A 23,497-nucleotide genomic window follows, 5' to 3' on the forward strand; every position below is an offset into this window, starting at 1 on the left:
TGACAAGATTCAAGGTGAGAGTATTGGGGTTTCCATATTTGGCCAGAGAAGAGCGGTTGTGGAATGATGATCAGCTTGAATCTGGTGGAAGTTGCGGTTTTTGATGTTTGATGCCGCTGGAGTATTGAGGTCAACAAAGCGCGCTAATAGAATGACGCGGAATGGAAGTGAGGTTTCAATTTGAGTCTCACCTTCAACAAAGCCACCAACCACAGAGACCACTTTTCACGTGCTGCCCCGTAGACAATGTAACAATGATCGCTCTTATGGCCGTTCTGCGCCGGTGATGCGGTCTGGCTTTGTTGGACAAAGGATTATGGTGGGTGGTGGTGGTTTTGGGTGTTTGCCCAAACTGCAAAGTTTCACCTCACCAACAACTGAGATGAGCTGTGACATCACTCAACGCGTCACCGCGACGAGGTCGATGCCAAGACGATGCTACAACCTACCCTCATCAAGTATCAAAGTGTGGGCTGACAGCCATTATTACGACGAAAATGCAAGTCATCCAGAAGATAGTCATGGCTGTGGCAAAATTATGTCTCATAGAGAACAGAGCTTGAAGCCGTATGCTGAGTGTCAGGGCTTGAGTTTGTGCGATGAATGAACCCTCGTTCTTGGTCAAGCCCTGGACTCTACTTGCATAGCTCAACACTGGATGGTAAGACTGAGACATCATAGCGACTGACTGACGAGCCATTAGCAATCCGATCGAATGAGCTCTTCTAGAAGTCCTCGATACCCAATCATTCGTCCAGCTTGAACGTCATATCCTTCACCTGCTCAGTCAGATACTCCCCACCCACCCCACTCGTGGCAAAGCCATTCTCTTCCAAATACCACCTGAACCTCACATCCTCCCCTTCTAAATCCCTTCCAACATCAGGAATGACCACCCACGCAATCATGCCCCCCACGATAGCGAACGCACACCCGATCAAGAAAACCCTCTGCTGCCCCTTCTGTCCACTGCCCAAGCTATCTTGAATGGGCGTAAACACCTGCGTTCCAATCGCCGCATCCGCTTTCCCCACCGCAGCAGCGAAGCCCATGAAATGGCCGCGCAGAGGCGTCGGGGAAGATTCCGAAGCTGTGAGGAAAGTGGCTACGCCAGGGGCCATTTCTCCGAAGGAGTTGAAGGTGCCGTAGAGGACGACGAAGAGGGGGAAGACAGTCTGGATGGGCCCGAGCGCGCCGCCGAGGATGCCCCAGCAGAAGAAGCCGAGGGTCATTGTCTGTTTGCGGCCTATGCAGTCCCTAAGTAGGCCGCCGACTATGCGGCCAGGGAGGTAGAAGCAGTTCACCACGGGCTGAGGAAAGGGTGCTTAGCGTTTTTGAAGGGTTTCCCACTGCGAAAGAGGAAGGAGGCAACGGGGCCAAGAGAGAGAGCTTACTCCGTAGCCTATATTTTCGGTCAAGGTATTGTCCGTATTGAATCGAGAGATGATTGAGGAAGAAAAGATGCCAAACGGATACGTCACAAAGTCATAGCAGGACCAAGCGAGAGCTAATAGATAGTGTTGTCAACCGACGACGACTGCTTACTTGAAAGCTTGGCTTTGGTGACTCACAAATCCCTAACATAGGTTTTCAGTATCTCTTAAGAGCAAGCAAATAAGGCATATGCTGCTTGATGGCATGCTTGCGGTACTGCGTTGAGTTGATAATTCGTATCCGAAAGGAGAATACGGTGAGCGGAAGGGCTATGCCAAGTCCGAATGCCACTCTCCAGACACCTTCAGAGAGCCTTTGATGATAGCAGGCCAAGATAATCAAAGCTAAGACACCAGCGACAACGAAACCCTGAATTTGTAAAGGCGCATCATGAATACCAGGATCAAGCGGCAATACTCACAGGTCGGAGCGCACATACCGTGTCAAATGGCGAAATCAGTTGACATTGCAACGAGTATCCCTTGTCTTTTCCGAACATACGCACATTAGTCTGAGGCTTCGGCAGAGCTGGTCCCGCAGACTAGACTCCTTGAGTAGGTGCGAAGGATCTCAATCTGGCGCTATCTTTAGGGGACATACCTGGATATTCGCCACCAGCACCAAAGCCGGCGACGCCGCGGCCGACGATCATCATCCAGAACATGCTACTCAACAATGACTGTTAGTGGCACCGTGGATAGGTAGAATGAGCTTGTAGCTGGAGGCACTGTTCGAATTCACACACCCAATTTGGGATTCACCGTGGGCAGCAGTCGCCAGTATAATGCCGAGGATGAGGAAGCATGTGGCGAAGACGATGCCCGTTCGACGTCCAAGCTTATCGATTATGAACCCAAAGGTGAGAATGCCAAAAATCTCGCCGATGAGGTACGAATTCGACAAGCGAGTTTTGATGGTCGAAGAGATACTATGAGCATACCTGATACCACCACCACCACTTAGCAGCTTCGATCCAAGGTCACAGCGTGCATGAATTCACATACAGATCCGAGAACAGAGGCTCCATATATCCAACTAGGCAAATGGGTGTCAGGCTTAGCCGTACTCAACCTATAGCCACATCACTGGCTTCCTCTTATCGTCCGAACACTTACTAATCTGAGCATTGTATCCATCACTGAACAGCGCGACACCAGATACCACGACTGTCAATATACTTGAGATGCGCATGACGTTGCTCATGGACTCTCGACGCGCTCCCTCGCTGATGGCTTCGGGATACTCTTCTATTGCATTATCAAGGCTGTTGGGGCTACCCTCGAGGATTACCTCGGGAGCAAATTTCGCGCCCTCTGAGACTGCGGGAAAATCTTTCGGTCTTTGACTCAGTCCCTCAGACGTGCCAAAATCGTTAAGCCTCTTCGGGTTAGCGGTCCTCCGCTTCGCCCTTTTGGGTTACTCCGTTGACTTCGCAGTCTTCGGGTGGCAGAAGGCGCTAACCCGAAGGGGATTAGCTAGCGAAGAGCGAGCTTAGCACGCTCTGAGGGAGGGACTGAGGCAACCGCCGTTGATACTGTTGTACAATACCTTGGTTCTATGCATCCAATCATCTTTCATCATGTACATACGTACATTCAGGGTCGACTAGGAGAGTGAGGAAGTCAATATTCTTTTTAAACCCTCTCTGTGTTCCCTCTCAGGTGTTTTTCAATCAATGCCTGATATCCCCCAGCCCTCGGCGTCTTGTCCACAATCCCGACAATCTTTGCGCCATCATCCCACTTCCTTAACCTGATCATATCCTCGCTCAACGGGTCCGTCATGAACATTTCAAGCTCCTTGCCTTTCAACGGGCCCCCTTGAAACTGCAAACTCTTCTTCGATGCTGCAGACAGACCGGTATAGTAGGCCGGATCGATAGCAGTGAGATAACGCTTGACGGCGACATGAGATCCCACGAGACGACAAACTGTCTCTCCAAACCCTAACGAGCGCAAGTAGTGCTCTCCAATAGTCTCGTGCCCCACTCGGCCAACTGAGACAGAATCGTTTTGCGACTTGAGCTCTTTGATCTGGTCAGACTCTAAGTCCGCTGGGAGGAACTGCCCTATGTCGTGAAGCAAGGCGGCGATGCTGACCTATTCGAGAATTTGAGATTAGCATTTGTTCATCAGGATGCAAAACGAGCTACGAGACATGCTTCAGGAGTCATGGCCAAGACAGTGGTGCTCTAGGAAAAATTGTCAAGGAAACAAGCTTTACTTCATCCTGACTGCCGGCTCCTTTTGCCTGATGGGCGGCTTGTAGGCAATGCTCCAGCTGGCTGATATCCTCCCCGATGTAGTCATCTTGACCGCGTTCCTCAAGGAAACGTATGATATGTCGGCTCTTCTCACCCGCCGTGTGGGCATTGGAGGTGGTGGATGCCATGGTATTTGCGGCTTTGAAATCTAGGTACGTGGAAGAAGCTATAATATGAATGCAGGAAGGCCTGAGCAGATGATCTTAAATTACTTATCTAGGAAGGTGACTGCTGCCACGCTGTGTCCGGTAGAAAAGCCACGGCCGCTACCGACAGTGAATTCAATACCTCTAGATGGTACGGCATCTCGGGTGCGCTTTCCAAGAACGGCGTGAAAGGCAGTAAGTACGAGGTTTAGAGGTTGAGTGTTGCATATGCCTATGTTAATTCATTGGGAAAGTTGTTCCTCGGAGTCTCACGACTGTTCGCCACAGTGGGACTGGGGGGTTAGTGGGTCACATGACATCATAGCCCTGTTGGTACCTGTTGGTACCCCTGTTGGTACCCCGGTAAGGGGTTGGGGATAGGTGTCTAGTATAAGCTATATATCCACCTGTTTTGCATCTGTTAATGGCTTTTCATTTAATTTCATCTCTTTTAGAGCCATTACACACTTTTTATTCCTACCATCAATTAGCATCTTCCCAATTAGCATCTTCCTACCGTAGTCCATAGCCACTACTCGACACTAATAGTAACACATACCTTGTCACACACCATTTCTACCGCATACCTATCTTATCCTTACCTACCCACGCATACAATAGCCGCTAAAACACGATCCTCGTTTAATAAGATCTTTAAGCCTCGCTCTTAATTAAAGAAGATTAAGTTTACTACCTCTAAGAAAATCTCTAAGAATGTTATTAAGTCTATTAGTTAAGCCATTAAAGCGATTTATCGAATTTAAATATTATTCATCTTATCTCGTATTATTACTCTAGAGATCGTTAAAGAAATATTATAATTAATATATAGTAGGGTTTAGAAACTCGAGAATATAATAAAGGAACTTAATTAAAGTATATATTATATTTATAAGTCTCGATTTTAATCTTATTATTATCGTTATTATCGATATAACTTAATTTTATCCTTCTCAGACTCGAAGAATAAAGGTTATATAAAGATATCGTTTTTATATAAATAAGATAATAAGCTCTTTCTTAAACTTCACGAACGCTATTATATAATTAACATTAAGTACTTTAAGTAAATCTTCTTTAAGACCTTTAATTTAAAGTATATTATTAGGCTAGCCTATAATTATATTATTTAAGATATAGATATTAAATTTAAAAATAAGAATAAGAATATTTAGAGGTTTATTAATCTTAATTAGTTACTTCGCTATTTCGAGATATATAAATAAACCGTTTATTATTATACTTAGTCGTTGATAATACTTTAATTATAGTAAACTCTATTAAACTATTATATTCATCTATTAGATATATTAATCTATTACTTATTCGAGTTTATTCTTTAATATCACTATTTCTTTATATTCGCGCGTATTATTAATAATTAAGATAATCTTATTATATAGATTACGAATAATTAAAACTATCTTAATTAATTAATTTAGAAAAGTAAGCTCTTCGAGACTATTAGATATAACGATAGACCTTTTACTAAATTCTTCTCTTTAAAAAATAATTTTATCTATAATATCTTTAATGCGAATTATTATACCCGCGATTAATGTAAGTTTAATTATATCTACTCTATATATTAATAGAGTTACTTCGTCTTTATATACTTAAGAGTCTATATCTTATAGTCGTCTAATAACGTAAATCTCGCGCTATTAAGAAATTGAGTTATTAAGTCGTAGATATAACTATAGAACTTCTCTTATTTCGTCTTAATATTAATATCGTTATTATCGATAGTAGAAGAATTCCCCTATATTCTATATAATTAGTTCGAGCTAGATCTATCGTAGTAAGACCTATTATTATTAAATGAATAGGAGATATAGCTAAGAAATTATTCGAACTTAATCTATATTAAAGCGTTACTAGCAATAATTCGAAAGGGCGTAAAAATCGGATATTGAGGCTCTCTTATAGTCTATCGTAACGCAAATTATTTTTTAGCTTTTGCTATATTAAATATTCTAATAGCGAATCTTTAAAAACAGCTATAATATAATCGATTAAATAGAGTAGATATCGACGCGAAGCCTTAATTTGTTTACACGCTATTGAATTTAGTTTCGAAATATAATAGCGATTAAAGAAGAATTTATAACCTCTCATATTTCTATAGTTAATTAATTAACGACGATATATTATAGAATTAAGATATTTTAAAATATATTATATTTAATAATATAGTAGCCGTATTACTCTAGTAAAATCGCGAGGCTATACTTATTAAATAAGATTTAAAAGATATATTTCGATATATATCGATAGTAGTTTCGAATCGGTAACTATTAAGCTTCTAATATAACAGTTTCTATTAAATAGAACGCTTTCTATTATTCGATTTATGTATATTATTATTTCTATTTAATCTATTCGCTAAAGCGATCAATTAAATTATAGTTACGATTCTATATTAAGTTATTATATTCTACTATCTCGATAATTTTTTCGTTATTCTAATCTTAAAGATTAACGATATAGTCTATAGCTAGATATTCGATAAGATATATATTAATTTAGACCTTATAATAAATTATATAAAAGATATTCTCGATATAATTACGAATTTTCTAAAAATCGAATTCGATAGTAACTTAATATAGATTAGACTTTCTTTAAATAAGCTTAATTAAGCGAGAAATATAATAAATAATTTACTAAAAAGAATAATAATCTTATATCGAAAACTCGAGTCAACGATAGATTTTCTATTATTTATTATTAAGATTATAATTCTAGAGAGAGTCTTCTTAAAGCGCCTTTTTAATATTATTTATAAATTTATAATTATTATATAAATAACGTTTAATATAAGAGCGAACTTACTATAGTAATAATTCTTTCTAAAAAATTAAGATAGTTTAAAACTACTTCGCGTTATCATCGATCGTTGAATATAATATATTTAAATTAATATATCGAGGAAACTCGATATAAATAACTATATATTAAAGTATCTAGGTCTATCGCCAATTATTTAAAATATCTTTAATCTATAGATATCTATTCGAGATCTTCGTAAGAATATTTAATTTAAAGAAATAAAGGTTATAGGCTATATAGTGTAAAGGTAGCTAAATTAACTCTAGAGATCTCGCTTAATCCTCTACTGCGATAATAATACTTATATCTATAGTCTTCGAAAGTCTTCTATTTATAAGCTAGCTATAATACTACTACGGGAAATAGCTATACTTATAATTATATATAATATTTATTTAACTTCTATATAGATATTTATTAAGACTAATTAGTTAATTAATAATCTCTTACGCTTTCGATATTAAAAAATTGCTAATAGATATTTATAGTTTAATAAAATAGCTAATTATCTCTTCGTCTCGCTTAAATATAATTTATTAAAATTATAATATAGTTAGACCTCTCTATTTAAAGATATCGCTTATCTTCTCTAATAGAATTTAGCGAGTAAGACTCGAAAGATTTACTTAATATTAATTAAGTTTAATAATACTTACTATACGTTATATAACTACTATTCTCTCTTTTTAATTATCATAAATTTACTTACTAGTTAGATCGCGGCGCTTAATATTAAACGACTTAAGATAAAGATGATTAAGATATATTTTATCGATGTTCGATTTATATAAATAAATCTAGAGTATAAAAATCTTAAGGTTTTTTATAGTCCGCAGCTAAAATAAATAATAGTCGATATTCGCCGGCTATGAGGCGAGGCCGATATAAGAGAAAGACACTTACTTATTAAGAATAGACTTCTTAAAGTCTTCTCATTATTTAATTAATCTACTAAGAAGAAAGCTATTATATATATTATCTTTTATTTAATATTTACGATCTTTCTTAAAATAAGCGAGTTTATCTATTTAATGCGTAATCGATAGAATAAAGAATTTAATAATTAATTTCTTACTCGTCGGTCGATAAAACTATATAATAACTATCTCGAGTTAACTCTTTCAACTTTAAAAATAAACTTATTTTAATAAGGTATTATACTTACCGTAACCGCTATTAATAACGAAGTATATATAATAAAAATATTAAGATACTTATTTTAGAAGTAGCCGACGTTATTTATATCGTTACTATTTAAAATAAACGATTAATTTACTAGAAATCTAGTTATCGCTACTCTTCGTCAAGCATTAAAATCGATTAATAAGAAAGATTATTTTTTAGATTATTCCTTCCGTCATAAGATCGCTATATTTACGCGAGAGATCGATCTTAGCGATAAGAAGATTTAGCTACTAGAAAGATAGAAATTAAATTTCTATCGTCTATATATTATAACGTATTTAATTAGAATACTTATTATATCTCGATAATACTAATATCTTTTATCTTATTAGCGCTAGTAATAGCGAGTCTCGTTATAAATATCCTCGATAAGAACGTCGTTTTAATAATTTAAGAGTTTTCTTACGCTAAAATACGAGAAATATATCTATTTAAATCTCTATTTAGATTTATTTAAACTTATTATCCTCGACGTAAAACGACTCAACCACTATCTACACTCTATATAAACCCCTATACGTATATTAACGCGTATTTTTTATAAATATAATAACTAATCGCTATAGTAAGACTGAGAATTAATAAGTTATATAATATTATAGCTCTATTAATACCTATTAATACCTCTATTAATATCTCGATAAGGGGTTAGGGATAGATATTTAGTACGAGCTATATATTTATCTATTTTATATCTATTAATAGCTCTTTATTCGATTTCATCTCTTTTAGAGCTATTATATACTTTTTATTCTATTTACTTATATCTATATATAGCTAGCTATTATCTTACTTCAGATCTATATTATAGATATAAGAGTTTTCTTACGCTAGGGTATGAGAAATATACCTATTTAGGCTTATCATCTCCGGCGTGAGACGGCCTAACCACTATCTACACTCTATGTGGGCCCCTATGCGTGCATTGACGCGTGTTTTTCATGAATGTGACAACTAATGCTGGAAAGCAGGGTACTCCGCCATTTCTCTTGCGCTCTCTTTCTCGCTCTTTCTTCTAGATCACAATCCAACGACATCCGTTGAGATATAACAATCTCATTGTGATGTCGTTAGGTACCATCTTACGTACGGTGCCCACATATTTCCATCCGCTCACATTAACCCCACCATTCCGTCTTTTTATCCGCATCCACTAAAATGTCTACATCAGTTGACCCATGCCAGGATGAATTCAATTCTTTCAACGACAATGGCTACCTATTCCTCCGCAACTTGCTGACCCCATCAGAGAGCAAAAATCTCCAACAATGGGCGCAAGAAGTTCATGACTTGCCCCGAACACCAGAAGCCCCATGGATGCCCTACGAAGTAAACAACCTCCCCTACTACCGATCCTCAATCGTCTCTGTCTTCACCGCCTCCCTTTTCCCCCCCTCTGAAACACGCGCTAAGATACACTTACCCGCGCACATCAACCACAGGAGGTCAACTCCACCAGCGCCCGCGTCCTCTGCCGCACCGAGAACCTCGCCTCCCACCACGCCGGCTTCAACACCCTACTCCGAGGTCCGCGCATCCTCAGCGTCCTCAAATGCGTCGCCGCTGAACCCATGCTCCTCTTCAAAGAGAAGATCAACTCCACGAGCTCTCCGGCAGCGGCGGCTTCGCGCCCCACATCGACTCAACGGCCTACACGCACATCCGAAAAATCAAACACCTTACCATTCTCCTCGCCGTCGATGCCGCAACCATGCGAGATGGGGCCTCGAAATCGTCAGAGATAGCCACAAGATGGACGTCTCCATGGACAGAAAGGACAATTGCATCGACCCTGCGTGGGTCGCGGATGCGGTTTGATCGTTGTGTGAGTTGCAAGCGGGCGAGCTGCTCGTCTTTGGCAGTTACCTGGCTCACCGGAGTGGGGCGAATAAGAGCCCGGAGGATAGGAGGGTCGTGTATGCGACATATAATTGTAAGGCGGAAGGGGACTTGCACGAGGAGTATTATCGTGATCGGGCCAAGGAATGGCCAGCGACGCATATGAGAAAGGAGGGGGGGGAATTAGGAGCGACGGTGGCTTTGAGGTATGGGTTCGGGAGCCCGATGTTGAGTGTTGCAAGTGGAAAGCAGTTGGAGGTTTGAGGAGATTTGGGCTCCAGGTAGGGGATCATTCTGGCATTTTCCTCAATTCTCCATTTATTCAAAAATAACATTGCTTCATAAGCATAAGAACAACCACTTCAACAATCCCAGAAGAATTCTCTCCAAGGTTTGACGAATACCATGCAAGTCGAAATTGCCTCTATAGCTGAAAGCTCAGCTTATAATATTGTGACTCTGCTTTTCTTGGTGAGGAATAGAAGACCTGGAGATCATACCACTGCGCCTGAGCCGCGAAGGTGAGTCAGACTGCTAACTCTTCTTTGTCATAACTCTCCCAGGGAGAAGGAGATTGCAAGAGGAGAGGACCTCAAAAAGGTCTCGAGGGAAGAAGAAGGGGTAAAATTTCAACGAAATTTGACAAACATTTAGTCGTCCAAAGTATCAAGGCCATCACAAGACGGAGTACCGAACCGGCAGCGTGAAGATGGAATTGGGAACGGCATAGCTGAGAAGAGGAGTGAGGGTGGGAGAGTTTCAACAGTACGAGGATCCCTCAATATTATCAGGAGGTGTACCACGTCAAATGTAGGACCTCGGTTTATCATCAGATTCACCTCTATCTCCCCTGCTCCTCTTCAGCACTCGCATGACAGCGAAATGGAAGAAGAAAACACTTCGCTCGGAGGCGCGAGATGGGCTGATCTGACCTACCTTAGCCCCGGGCATTACCAACCTACCCTAGAACATACAAGTAAGCACAGGTGTTAAGTACCACTGACTGTCGTTACATTTTGCTTTCATTCTCCGTTGCCGAAATTTGTATAAGTCTCCTACTTTAGATTCCGTCGTAGTGGGTAGAAAGTACCTCAGTAGTCATGTAGTCACGCTTTCTTCAAAGCCAAAAGAACAACACCTACAATCCGACTTCTCTTGCATTCGCCCACCTCGACCATGTCAAACACCATCACCGAAACCGAACTCGACACCTTCAACCCCTTCTCTGCTCTCCAACCCTCATCCCAGCACAGCGACACGCGCCTCGCAGAAAGCGACATTGCCTCCCAAACAACCCCCACAGAAATCCCACGCAGCAAAGCGTCCCAAAAATCGTCCTGCTAACAGGCGTATCCTTCCTCAACACCATGGGTTCCGGCATCCTGACCGTCGCCCTGCCCACCATAGCCGCCGACATATCCCTCTCCGAGAGACTGCTGCTGTGGCCCGCATCCATCTACGCGCTCGCGGCCGGCTGCACGTTGCTAGTCTTCGGCTCCATGGCGGAAGTGGTGGGCGGGAAGAAGATGTGGCTGACGGGAACGGGGTTGTATATCGTTTCCACGCTCGCGTGCGGGTTGTGCAGGACGGGGATCCGGCTCATTGTTTTTCGGACACTGTTGGGCGTTTCCATCAGCATGTGCCTGCCCGCTGCGGTGGGTATCACCACGAAAGCGTTTGATCAGGGTACGAGGAGGAATACTTCTTTCGCGTGTCAGGGTGTGGGCCAGCCTCTTGGTTACGCTTTGGGTTTGATATTTGGCGGTGTCTTTGCCGACACGGTCGGTTGGCGCTGGGGGTATTATATGAGCGCCATCATCATTTTCTTCTCATTCCTCGCCGCGTTCTGGGATCTACCGCCGGATGAGCAAAAGGACGTGTCGTGGAAGCGGCTAGGTGGCGAAATTAACTAGATCGGAGCCATGACGCTAAGCGTGGCGTTCGGACTGCTGTCCTATGTCCTTGCCATGATCACGGCCAGCTACTCACGACTGGGAGAGGCGCAGAACATCGCACTGTTGACGCTATCGCTGCTTCTGGTGCCGGCGTTCGCGTACTGGATGCATCGCCAGGAGCGCTTGGGGAAACCGGCCATCATTCCGAACAGCCTGTGGAAGAACACGGCCTTCACCACGGCCTGCGTGGCAGTATTCTTCACATGGGCCGTCTTCAACGCGTTCCAGTACTTCTCAACCTTATTGTAGGCCCCTTTCCCCATTACCCCCCCTTTCCATCCCTTCAATCTAACGACCTAAACCCCCCCAGCTTCCAACGCGTCCAATCCCTCAGCGCGCTCCAAACATCCCTCCGCTTCCTCCCCATGGTCGTCGTCGCCGCCGTCACCGACATCATAACCGGCATCCCCGAATCCAAAGTGCACGTGCGGCTCCTCGTCTCCGTAACCTCGGCCATCAGTCTCACCTCATCCATCTTCATGGCGCCCATAAGCCCCGACTCGCCATACTGGACCGACGCCTTCTTCGCCATGCTGCTGTCGGCCATCAACCCGGACACCTTATTCACGGTGTCGAATCTGCTCATCGCGAGTGCGTATCCGAGCAACAACGGCTTGGCGGGCGGGGTGTTCAATGTGTTTGCGCAGCTGGGGAACTTGACCGGGTTGGCTGTCACGGCGGCGGTGGCGGCGAGTGTGAGTGCGCATCTTGAAGGGGTCGGAGCGGGGGTGGTGTATGGGGGAGGGGTGTTCTTTGAGGGGTATAAGGCAACTGTTTGGATCTGCGCGGCGAGTAGTATGGTGTTAGTGACTGGGATGACGTGGTGGGGGTTGAGGAGCGGTGGGAAGTTCGGGAGGAAGAGTGATTGAATGGAAGGGTGGATGGATGGATGGATGGACGTGAAGCGCTGAGGAGGTGGCGAAGGAACAAAATAAAGAGTAGAGTTTCCAGGAGCGAAATGCTTCCTGAGCATGCAAGAGACGAGTTTCACGACATCTTGTTCTAAAGAGCGGTTGATAATGAACCCCTGCTCTCGTCGATGTGTAAGTTTGCTCAACTCACGAGTCAACGAATTCCATTTAGCAATCATCCAGACCCCCAGACTTACCGATCCATTGATGCATACTCGGATCAACACGGCCAGATCAACGCCAAGTGTATTATCGTGCGGAAATCGGCGCTACCAAGGGAGCATGCGCGGGTTTCCCCACGGCAATACCGATTGATGCGATGGGTAAACCTGACAAAGATGGCAAAGTTGCCCCCAGATTTCTTTTCTCAACATCTCACGGGATTGTTCATATGTCGTAATGGTCTAGACGACTCCTAACCAAACTCACACGTCGACTAGAGCACATGCACCAAGCGGGTGACGTAGCTCATGGCCTCGTGGCCAATGTCGCAATTCGGTCTCGCAACACTGCCTTGCGACCAATCAGAAGCAGCCAAATCCACACAGTCGCAGAAGTTCTAATCCTTGCCACCTACGGGTAACCCCCCATCCGCCATCCCTACAGCAGATAAGCGCGTGTTGCCAAATGCAGAACCGGACATGCATGAAGCTTTCCAGCCCGACTCAACCGGAACATCATCCTTCATTGTCCACCATTGGCACGGCCAACAACGCCTTGTGTAAAGATGGGAGAGTGCTTCAACTGCTCCCAGTCAAGTATCATCATCGAGTTCCTCCCCGAAGAAATGACAGCTTCTCTACCTCTCTCCACAACCTCAGTCTGACAAGCTGCCATAACGTCTGAAAGCGGCTTTCCGTGATTGATATGCTCATCAAGGGCTCGACAAAGACTGCCGGCGTTGTGCACGGCGTTGTTGGGACCTTGGCCACGGTCTGCGGAGGTAATTGGTCAGAGCTGGTCCCAGCAGTAACGACTCAACGAGTGATCGGAAAGTGGGAAGCGGGAAGCCAAGGTATGGAACGCGTTGGAGCGTAGTCCGCTTACGAAAAGTCATCGGAAGGGCAGCATCCGCCGCCAAAGTCACAGTTCACTGTCTGTTATCCCAGGCCACAGTCGGCCACTGGGAAAGCCTCTCGCACCATATGACAGTATCCTGGGGCAACGAAAGCAGAGCCGAACGAAACGGATCCGCGAGCTCCCCCGCACATTAATCCCACACACTTCGAATTTCCGCAGGGGTTATCAAGCCATCGTAACCCCCCTCGTGGCGGAACGAAAGCGTCGGGAACCATATCCACGTTTCCGGCCGCTCGTGATCTCGTACACCGTAGACTTAGGTCTCGTGAGTATTTGTATCTAAACTCTGTTGATCGATAGATAAGATAGAGACGTACTGGAGAAGAAGGCACAACATCCCGCAGGATGATAAGTAATCGCGGCAAACTGATCCTGGGGCTCAGTGACCATCTTCTTTGCAATGCCAGCTGGGAATGTGAACGTGGCACGCATACCCATAATGGGAAGCGGTTGCATGGCAGCGGCTTCCGGGCCGAGTAGATAATCTCTGACTATGGACTTCGAGACATCTGCACCGACTACTAGATTGCCTACAGCTTTGGAGCCGTCTTTGAAGGTTGCTGTGACTCTTGGTTCTCCTTTGTGAGTATTTTTGGACAAGGTGCTGAGTCTGTTGCCATACTATAGTAGACATTTTGTAAGTAAATTGCGACTGCAATATGACATTCGATCTCGAAGAGAGGGTATTAGACCTGAACATCTATGCCTTCAATTAGTAGAGCTCTGAACCTCGATTTTCTCAACTAATACACGTTTGGCGTGGGCGCACGTGAGAGCTCTTCAGCCGTTTCCCCGTTCATGAGCCGCATGTAATTTTTCGGCGTCGGAGTCCGCGAGGGGTCGCCCTGCGCAGTGTTCAATCTGCTGAGGAGCGATGTCGGAAGGCACTCTATGAGCGAGCTCTGCGCCCAATATATGCCAAAGCCCCAGTCGCGCGGGCGCTCGTTAAGGTAATGTTCTCGTTCGAACACTGTGCATTTGATACCTAGCATCTTGAGTCTGTGCGCTATTAGCAGTCCTACAGGACCTGCTCCGACGACCAAGACATGGAAATCTGACTTATTATTAGGCGCAGCCATGAATGAAGTAGGTCAACTCCTTGCTACTAAGGGGGTGAAGGCAGATTGAAGCAAAGCTGATAAGAGAAGTGGCGCAATGCCAAGCAGCGAATTGGGAGAATCTCATGCAACGTCCAAAATGGAAGTTGATTGCTATTGGAGCGTCATTTGAGATCAAGATAAGGAATGGCTCGGCATAGCTTGACGTTTGCTGGATTCCTTCTATTGCATGTGCATCGATGTCCTCTTATGTAATGTTCAGCAGCATTTTTCCAGTGGCCCTGCGGTCTCTAGCTGTGTCGAATTTGTCAAATGTAGCGGCCCGTAGCTCGATAAAAGACTGTCAGCTGGCAAATTGACCGCTCGCATCATCTGGTTTATTTCCGAATTTGTGTCCCATAGGAAGACACCAATAGCGCCTTTGCTTCCTGTAGAACATACTTAACGTCGGCAACCGACTCGCCCAATGTCCTTAGGAGGTGCAGCGTACCAGTTGCACTCCACCCTGTCAGACTTCTAAAATTCATCCCTCCTCCACTCTCGTGAATCGTCTCATTGGTTGCAAGATATTCTGATATGCAATTGTTCTTCACTCGCTTTACTGCATTCCACGCATCACTGTAGGAAGCAACATCCGTCAGACCAAACATTGTTGCTGGAGGAACCCCAGGGAGTTGTTCTGGGTAAAAAGAGGCAAGCATGACGATTGCCATGGTGCATGTGCCTATCAAAGGGCGTTTCAAGTCAGCTATCTCGTGCAACTCGTTGCAAAAAATGCACATTGTGGTTTCTTGGACACGTTTTTGGCGAAATTATGTACGTGTGGCCTCACCATACGTAAACTTCTGTGGCGTATGTTGTGAGGGATAGCGTGATCGGGGTTGGGCGCCGACAGCATGGAACTCGAAAACAACGTCCCCGTGCACAAGCATTTCCTGAACAAAGAACTGTGACATCGCAGTTGCGCAATTTTTCGGGAGGAAGGAGGGCTCGGACCAAGCCGGGGAATCAATGCAGTAGTAGGTGGAGAGAGCGTCATCTGCTGGTAAAGATATGGGAGCCATGGTTGGGGCGCCGTCGATGAGGTACGATGAGATGAGGAGGAGTGAGAGGAGAATACGATAATATTTCGTCATTGTTGTGAAGGACAACCAGCCCTGCAAGCGTAGTGATTGAAGTATCAAAGTCTCTCCGACATAATGTAGCTTTTTCGGTAAGGGCAGACTGGACCCGCCCTGTAAAAGATATCGGCTTCCAATTCTCCGTGTGAAATGTAATCTCGAAAGTTGTCATTCCTACGAAATTCCCAGGTTCATATGCGCACAAAAAATGTACGCAAGCACGCTTGTTTTCTGCAACCGCGCAAGTATAATCAGATAGGCTGTGCACCAGAAGCGACCCGAGATGCCGAGCGATGCAGGGCTACTTTACGGATATCGCAGAATCTTGCGGAAAGGTTCCTACTCATGTTTAATAGCGCACATTATCGATTCATGGAACGTATGCGTGTCAGCAAGGTGATTGACTGCAGGGAAAGATGACGCGAACGAGCCGTTATCGACTGGTCCCAGTGCCAATTCCAGGATCCAATTCTTCGCGCAGTCACTCCTAGGGTTCAGCGAGACCTTCCCCGGAGCTTTTCCAGTTGTCCAGATCCACGACCATAGCCGTTGTTTGGTCTCATTGTTCACCCGCTATGTTGAGCATTTGATCGTTCTTGTGTCTCTCGCCTTCCATTATCATCCGAAAAGCTGACATTCTTCTTATTCAGGATTGAGCAAGCTTCTTCCAAGACATCTCCCGCCCATGGTTTACATTCTTTAACCAGCTCTCCACAACGAAGGCAGGCCCAGCCTTCCCCTTCCTCTGCCTCTAGCCTTTTAGCAATGCAAACGAAGCAGTAAATGCAGCTACATGGTATTGTTTCGTATGGATTGGTTACATCACTTTGAGCCGAGCCAATGACTCCTCCAGAAGCACCTGAGATTGCCATGATTTCATTCTCAGATGTCGATGTAGAATTCTGGTCCTGGTAGCAGATGGCGCACGTTCGTTCCGGCAGAAAGGCGAGCTCGCCGTTCGAGACCGCTTCATCCTCGCCGCCCACATCACTTATCGCTAGGGCTTTCGTCTTGCGCCAAGCTCGGGATATCCATCTTTTCCATCGACTTATGCCAACCAGAGGTAAGAGGAAGAGAAGAAACTCCGTGAAAGCGTGCCAGACTAGCTGGCGGTTGAGATACTCGAAGCTGACCTCTCGGCTGACTTGACTGCTCGAAGGGGCAAGCCTGAGGCGTAGGATACGGTCGAGTAAGGTTCTGTATCGGCCGTTGACTAGGAAGATGAGAAATGAAGCAAAAGCTGCAATCGAATGAGTAGTGGAGGCAACGGATGACACTCGGAAGAGCAGTCGGACACTGGCACTTGGCTAGAAACGGTCAGAATGCTTGAAGATACTTATAGTCGCAGATGTCGGGGTACCTCTTCGTAGCCTCCCTCCTGGTCGGCAAGCCACTCCTCCCATTTCGTCCAGCCGTATCGACAACCAACAGTGAGAATCCCATATAGCCCTTTTTGCCATTTGGTCGGGGCTGCAGACACAGGTCCTTGATGTCGAGCGTCTGTATACCGGAGATTCTGTAGAGCGGCACCGTATGAAGTGTTGTGGTCCCAGATGGACAGCTTGAAGAGGACAGCTCTCAAGCCTAACAGGATTTCTGAGGACCAATCGTCTCGAATATGAGACTGCTGGCCGTAAGCTTACATGCTGGTAGCAGCGAGGATGATGAAGCGTACACCAAAGTATTTGAGGCCTTCCCCAACCTGACCTTTCAGCAACTCGTGAAGTTCTTCATCAAGCAATTCTGCATCAACTTGACCCACTCGATACGCCGGCCTTGTTCCTTCTCTCCCATTTATAGCATCCCAAGCTTCCAAGCCCCGTTGCCCTAAGTCATTTAGAGGGAAAGGTAATCGGGTCAACGCGCTCAAGGCTTGTAGATTTTGTTGCGATTCGAGACGCGTTCTTGACTCGACTGCTCCAAGCCGGCGGCGTTCCTCTACTCGCTGCTGAGCAGCAGCGAAGTTTATAGATGTCATCTCAAGAGCATGCTGCCTGGGAATAACAGTAGGCCCGTTACCAGGAGAATGACTGATAGCAGGACTTGCCGAGGCAAAGCGGCTAGCGCGGGTGCGGCAATTTTTGATGATTCCGTATCACTGTCGACACTGACCATAAGACCAACACCATCCTTGGTCAACAGATGAGAGAGAGCCGCAGCTAACGATACTATAGAAAGGGTTGTCTACGATTTGACTTGTTTGAAAGGAGACTCTTCTGGCCTTCAGGTATCACTATTGACGGGTGAAGATGAACTTTGCCATCGAGGTAATTGCGGAAGCAAACCCCCTGACAGACCAAAATCTGTTTCACGTTTTGCAGTCGGCATCCTCAAACGACCAACAACAAGTAAAGAGTGGTACACAACAGCTTCAGAATTGGGAGAAGGCATCTGGTTTCTACAGTTCTTTACAGTCGCTACTCCTCAATAAATCACTTCCTTTCGAGGTCCGTTATCTATCCGTTATACAACTCAAGAACGGAATAGACAAATACTGGCGGAAGACTGCTACGAATGCCATTAACAAAGATGAAAAACACCTTATCCGCTCAAGATCCTTGGAAAGCGGCGTCAATGAGCCAGATCGGCGGTTGGCCCTCCAAATAAGCATTGTTATTGCGAAGATAACGCGTTATGAGTATCCTCACGACTGGCCCGATGTGATGGAGTCAATTCTTGAACAATTGCAGCCTCAAGTGGGGAGTACTCCCAACTCTCTACCACTTTCTCGGACGCTTCTCATACTTCTCTATATTATCAAGGAACTCTCAACTGCCAAATTACAGCGATCTCGGGCAAGTCTACAGTCTGCAGCCCCTAATATCGTTGAAGTCGTGGGCAACATATATGTTGGACGCGTCAAGACTTGGATAACATTCCTCACAACAGGTGGCGATGATGAGGGTGAAGCCCTGGAAAGTATCGAAATCAGTCTCCTTGCTTTACAAGTTCTTCGGCGATTGATCGTTTCTGGCTACGATTTTCCTAATCGCCAAGCGGAAATTCGGGATATCTGGAAGATCCTCGTTTCACATTTCGGACAGATGCTCGCATTAGTCCAAGAAAGTTCACGTCTTTCGAGAGCTAATCCAAGAAAGCTCATCGAAAATCACCTGATTCAGATATCTAAGCTCCACATCAATATGGTACAGTCCCACCCTGTGGGGTACGCGCTTCTACCGGATTCCACTGGATTGTCTAAAGCTTATTGGGGTCTTGCCCGTCAATTCGGGGAAACACTCGGATCACAGACCCCCAATTCATCCGCAAAGATAGGCTCGGATGGTGATGCTGAAGAAGGCGAAGGACCATCGACGATGGAAAAGCTGACACTGAAAGGCTTACTACTGATTCGAGCTTGCTTGAAGATGGTGTTCAACCCCGTGCAGACGTTCAAGTATCAGAAAAATGAGGACAAAGAAGAGCGTAAGACATCGAAGGATTTGATGAGGAATGACCTGCTTTCAGGGGGTTTTGCCCGTGAAGTAATGGAGACCTTGGTCACACGTTTCTTCGTCTTCACCGCACGGGATCTGAAGGAATGGGAGGAAGAAGTACGTATTCTCGGAGTCCAAATTCCCCATTCAACCTCAATTTAAGCCTTGAGGCATGTATGAGGAGCTTTTAATCCTCACGCTTGTCCCATGGCTCTTAAACCCTTCTTGAACAGGCAACGCTGACTCCAAAGTCTTTCCACAGCCGGATGAATGGGAGAAAACCCAAGAGGGTGGTGGCAGTGATTGGGAGTTTTCCATTAGATCTTGTTCTGAGAAGCTATTCTTAGATTTGATGATCAACTACAAAGACATGCTTATGCAGCCATTGTTGACTGTCTTCAGAAATGTAGCCAGTAAGTGCAACACCAAGCCGGCTAGAGGTCTTCTACTGACTATCAAAAGCTGTGGAAAATACCCAGGTCCTTCTCAAAGACTCTATTTATGCTGCAATTGGGCTCGCAGCACCGGTATTAGAGCGCAACGTTGACTTCGACTTTGGGCATTTCCTCAACAACACCTTGGTTCAAGAAGTACAAATCCCACAATCTGGCTACAACATCCTACGCCGCCGAGCAGCCGTTATCCTTGGTCAATGGCTCCCCGTAAAAGAAGGCCTCAATAGGCCCCTGGTATACCAAATTTTCCAGCACTTACTTGACAAGCGGGACCAATTGAATGACCAGGTTGTCCGCGTCACTACTGGAAGGCAGCTCAGGAATGTCGTTGACCCATTTGAATTTGCGGCTGAACCATTCATGCCTTATGTACCGAATATCCTAGGCAGTTTGATGGCACTGATCGAAGAGGTGGAGCTTCCGGATACCAAAATGGCGCTTTTAAACACGATCAATGTCATTGTCACAAAGATGGAACAGCATGTATGTCGCCACAACGGAGGACATCATCAGGGGGGCTAACGGTCCCAGATTTCCCCCTTTGCGGACCAAATCATATCCCTTCTTCCTCCTCTGTGGGACCAGGCTGGCGAAGAGTATCTAATGAAACAGTCCATTCTCGGCATACTGTCAGCGCTAGCAACCTCAATGCAGGCCGAGTCTCGGAGATATCATCACTTGATCATTCCTTTGATCCAATCCTCCATCAATCCAAACTCCGAAAGTAGGGTTTATCTCCTCGAAGACGCCCTAGAACTATGGTCAACAGTCCTTGGTCAGACACCTCCACCAGCCCCATCCGAGATCGTCTCTCTTGTTCAATACCTCTTCCCTATGTTCGAGGTAGCGTCAGAAACACTTCGCAAAGCCTTGGAGATCACGGAGTTGTACATCTACCTCATCCCTTCGGAGTTCCTTACAAGCGCGGCTCTTATCTTCGGCCCATTCGGCTTGTTGCTTGGGTCCATCAAGCCTGAAGCAAGCGGTACAGTCACCAGTCTGGTGGAGCTGCTAATCCGGTCGGCAGATAAACTTGGTGGTGTGTCAGCTGTTGAAGACCTTACCCAGTCGATGATCTCATCCAATCTTTTGTCTACCCTGCTGTCCGGCCTTCACAACGCGTATCTGGCACATCAAACTACTGGTCCGAATAAGACAAAACCGTCAATCGATGGCATTATCGAAACTGACTACCTCAATGTATGTGCCCGGCTCGCAGTAGCTAGCCCCTCGCTCCTTATTTCCGGGCTCGAGGCAGCGCTTCATAATAGCGAAGTGAACGGCAGCAACCAGCAGAATCGAGTTATCGAATGGCTTCTTACCGAATGGTTCTCTCATATGGACAACATCGGTCATCCTGCCCACAAGAAATTGAATTGCCTAGCCCTCACTTCCTTCCTTGAGACCGGCCAACCTTGGATAGTTTCTCGACTACAGAGCCTCATGACTGTATGGACTGACGTCGTCACTGAACTTGTGGTTGACGCTAGTCTCGAAGAAGGGAAGGTGGATTACCGGGACAGCCTAGTCTACAACGACCCCAACGCCCAGAAGCCTGACGGGCCTGAAGCTCCAGCTGACGAGCGGAGACGAGTCCTCGATTTCGAGGATCCGGTGCACAGGATAGATGTGAGGGTCTTTATTCGGGAGAAATTGGCAGTCGCAGTGGAGAAGTGTGGAGGCATGGAGACATTCCAGAGGGAATGGGTCCAGAATGTAGATGAGGATGTTGTGCGAGCGTTTGGCGCTCTGGGCATCGTCTGAGGGGACGATACCCTTACTCCGTCAAGACTCCGTAGATCAAGGAGCCAAAGGGCGTTTCTCGATGGTGAGATATCCCTGAAGGTGCGGCATCTACCTGCCGTTCAAATGTTACTACTTCAAAAATACGATAGCTGATAGTCACCGAGCCAACATGGCAATACCGAGCAAACCAAATCTCCATTCCTTTCCCCCACCATAGAAGCCTTATAGCAACAGCCCCATAAAAGGAAAATCATCCTAACACCGCTATAACTTCTACCCATACGAGCGTTGCTTCACATGTTTGCCAAGACCTTGCACGTGATTCAGCACCATTCTTCCCCACGACCTCTTGACTTCGTGACCGGGACTCCGCAAACACAGGCATTCGGGTGAATATCGAGAAAGCTCCAAACGCGTGCTGTTACGTCCGCAAGACTAAAAATGTGGGTGGATTTGGTACGCGGTCTATGTCGGTTTTCAGCCGAGAGCAGCTCTGCTCCTCAGGATTTATCAATGCAAAGGTAATGAATGTACTGCCCCTTGTGGGATGACCGCGAGAAAGGCGAGGGCTAGGTAAAGAATACGTCGATTCTGTAGATCGCTCAAGGGCGTTCTCAACCTCCACATCAAAACACACCCGATTATTGAGGACAGAGAGTGATCCCTTCTGCTTTTGTGATTTGTTTCGGCGAGAGATTTTATAGGATGAGAATATTTACCTTAATCATCCGATCTCACCGGAGAAAATGTGAGAATCCGATATTCTTTGTAGCTAAAATAATCCTCGTACCATGCCCGTTTTCGTCCATCCTCCCAACGACTTTTCCGCGTCAGACCGCAAGGTTTACGCACCGATAATGGAACAGGGTGCCTACCTCCTGTCCTGTCTACACAAGACCAAACCGTAAACCATACCGCAGACCCCGTTCACCCACCCCGCATACACAATCACACCGAAACAACCGAACCTCCGCTCCGCCATCGCCCAGAAACAGCACTTGAAACACCCCCCCCCAACCCATAGACTCATCCAAAAACTCGCCTTCAAACGCATCACCCGGCGCCTCACCCGCCCCAAAAGAGCCCCAAGCCGTAAAAACTCTCCGCCGACCCGATACGCGCCACCGACGACCCGATCGACCGAGACTTTCGTAACGACAGCAAGGACTGCCGAGCAGCGATCGACAAAGTTCGCAATGCACAAGGCACGCGAGGGAAGCGACCGGTATGACATGGCGGAGAGGGAGGGGTCGGGGAAGGGTGAAGCAGAGGTTGGCGGAGAGGGGGAAGGCGGAGCGGGCTGTAAGGGAGGGGAGGGGGGATTGCGCGGGAGAGATCGTTGCATCGAGGGGTCTGTTGATCGGGAGGGGGGTGGAAGACGGAATGAGGATTCTTAGAGAGCCTGAGGGAGAGAGGGGATGATGGCTGATTGGGGGGGCTCAAGAAGGGGGTATAGAGAGAGTACATCAGAAGACAAAGCAGCATGATTATCCAGCATGGAATATCGAGAGGCAAAATAGAATCCGGTTACTTCGGCTCGCTTCGAAAAAATCACTTTCGAAGTAACTTCATCCGAAAATCGTAGGATAAGTAGACACCATTGGCATCTGGCAGCTGACAGGCATGGCGTTACTGAGTGGAAACGGGAATAAAGCTAACTGGGATTGTAGCAAAGTCCTCCAAGATCAAAAGAGAATACTGGAATCACTGGTAAAAGGACTGATAGAATGCGCCACAACACCAAGTGTGTGCAAGAGCTTTGCAAAGCCTAGATCGCCTCTAAGGGATATGCCTTTCCGGTAAACTCAAGAACCTTTGCACCCCGAATGAGCTTTCAAGCTGTGCTTAGACAACTCGGATCAGGCATTCTAATCGAAATGCCTAAGCCGTCGACCACGAATCGTTTGATGCTTCCAACTCTCTTACGTTGCTTATCAAGGTTGTATTGCGTGTAACAACAGGTAATCCAGAGGCCGAAGAGGGATTCCACATCGTAATGAAGATATTACCATTCTCACCTGTAGACCATGGTTAA

At 45.8% G+C, this 23,497-nt stretch overlaps 10 protein-coding genes across 10 annotated transcripts; 5 read left to right on the forward strand and 5 right to left on the reverse strand.

The window, feature by feature from the left end:
- Positions 1–746: 746 nt before the first annotated feature.
- On the reverse strand, positions 747–2,098 carry HO133_009020 (uncharacterized protein; the record flags this gene model as incomplete). Its single annotated transcript, XM_037299881.1, has 4 exons — positions 747–1,310; positions 1,395–1,507; positions 1,572–1,577; positions 2,035–2,098. 4 exons carry the CDS (start codon positions 2,096–2,098, stop codon positions 747–749), a joined length of 747 nt encoding a protein of 248 aa, XP_037154707.1.
- A 407-nt stretch (positions 2,099–2,505) lies between these two features.
- On the reverse strand, positions 2,506–3,825 carry HO133_009021 (uncharacterized protein; the record flags this gene model as incomplete). The annotated part of the gene is made up of 3 exons (XM_037299882.1): positions 2,506–2,787; positions 3,075–3,533; positions 3,658–3,825. The coding sequence occupies 3 exons, from the start codon at positions 3,823–3,825 to the stop codon at positions 2,506–2,508; spliced, it is 909 nt and encodes a 302-aa protein (XP_037154708.1).
- A 5,348-nt stretch (positions 3,826–9,173) lies between these two features.
- Positions 9,174–9,605, forward strand: HO133_009022 (uncharacterized protein; the record flags this gene model as incomplete). The annotated part of the gene is made up of 2 exons (XM_037299883.1): positions 9,174–9,189; positions 9,274–9,605. 2 exons carry the CDS (start codon positions 9,174–9,176, stop codon positions 9,603–9,605), a joined length of 348 nt encoding a protein of 115 aa, XP_037154709.1.
- A 7-nt stretch (positions 9,606–9,612) lies between these two features.
- On the forward strand, positions 9,613–9,963 carry HO133_009023 (uncharacterized protein; the record flags this gene model as incomplete). The annotated part of the gene is made up of 2 exons (XM_037299884.1): positions 9,613–9,656; positions 9,723–9,963. 2 exons carry the CDS (start codon positions 9,613–9,615, stop codon positions 9,961–9,963), a joined length of 285 nt encoding a protein of 94 aa, XP_037154710.1.
- Positions 9,964–11,066: 1,103 nt separating this feature from the next.
- Positions 11,067–11,612, forward strand: HO133_009024 (uncharacterized protein; the record flags this gene model as incomplete). Its single annotated transcript, XM_037299885.1, has 1 exon — positions 11,067–11,612. The coding sequence occupies one exon, from the start codon at positions 11,067–11,069 to the stop codon at positions 11,610–11,612; it is 546 nt and encodes a 181-aa protein (XP_037154711.1).
- A 54-nt stretch (positions 11,613–11,666) lies between these two features.
- HO133_009025 (uncharacterized protein) lies at positions 11,667–12,523 on the forward strand (the record flags this gene model as incomplete). The annotated part of the gene is made up of 2 exons (XM_037299886.1): positions 11,667–11,899; positions 11,965–12,523. 2 exons carry the CDS (start codon positions 11,667–11,669, stop codon positions 12,521–12,523), a joined length of 792 nt encoding a protein of 263 aa, XP_037154712.1.
- A 726-nt stretch (positions 12,524–13,249) lies between these two features.
- Positions 13,250–14,724, reverse strand: HO133_009026 (uncharacterized protein; the record flags this gene model as incomplete). The annotated part of the gene is made up of 3 exons (XM_037299887.1): positions 13,250–13,500; positions 13,963–14,266; positions 14,398–14,724. 3 exons carry the CDS (start codon positions 14,722–14,724, stop codon positions 13,250–13,252), a joined length of 882 nt encoding a protein of 293 aa, XP_037154713.1.
- Positions 14,725–15,080: 356 nt separating this feature from the next.
- HO133_009027 (uncharacterized protein) lies at positions 15,081–15,839 on the reverse strand (the record flags this gene model as incomplete). Its single annotated transcript, XM_037299888.1, has 2 exons — positions 15,081–15,382; positions 15,536–15,839. The coding sequence occupies 2 exons, from the start codon at positions 15,837–15,839 to the stop codon at positions 15,081–15,083; spliced, it is 606 nt and encodes a 201-aa protein (XP_037154714.1).
- A 551-nt stretch (positions 15,840–16,390) lies between these two features.
- Positions 16,391–17,802, reverse strand: HO133_009028 (uncharacterized protein; the record flags this gene model as incomplete). The annotated part of the gene is made up of 3 exons (XM_037299889.1): positions 16,391–17,131; positions 17,185–17,448; positions 17,500–17,802. The coding sequence occupies 3 exons, from the start codon at positions 17,800–17,802 to the stop codon at positions 16,391–16,393; spliced, it is 1,308 nt and encodes a 435-aa protein (XP_037154715.1).
- A 271-nt stretch (positions 17,803–18,073) lies between these two features.
- HO133_009029 (uncharacterized protein) lies at positions 18,074–21,480 on the forward strand (the record flags this gene model as incomplete). Its single annotated transcript, XM_037299890.1, has 4 exons — positions 18,074–19,378; positions 19,524–19,674; positions 19,724–20,199; positions 20,248–21,480. 4 exons carry the CDS (start codon positions 18,074–18,076, stop codon positions 21,478–21,480), a joined length of 3,165 nt encoding a protein of 1,054 aa, XP_037154716.1.
- Between the last annotated feature and the right edge of the window lie 2,017 nt (positions 21,481–23,497).

Source organism: Letharia lupina, assembly GCF_014066315.1.
Source record: "Letharia lupina isolate WasteWater1 chromosome Unknown contig_6, whole genome shotgun sequence".
NCBI classification, from domain to species: domain Eukaryota; kingdom Fungi; phylum Ascomycota; class Lecanoromycetes; order Lecanorales; family Parmeliaceae; genus Letharia; species Letharia lupina.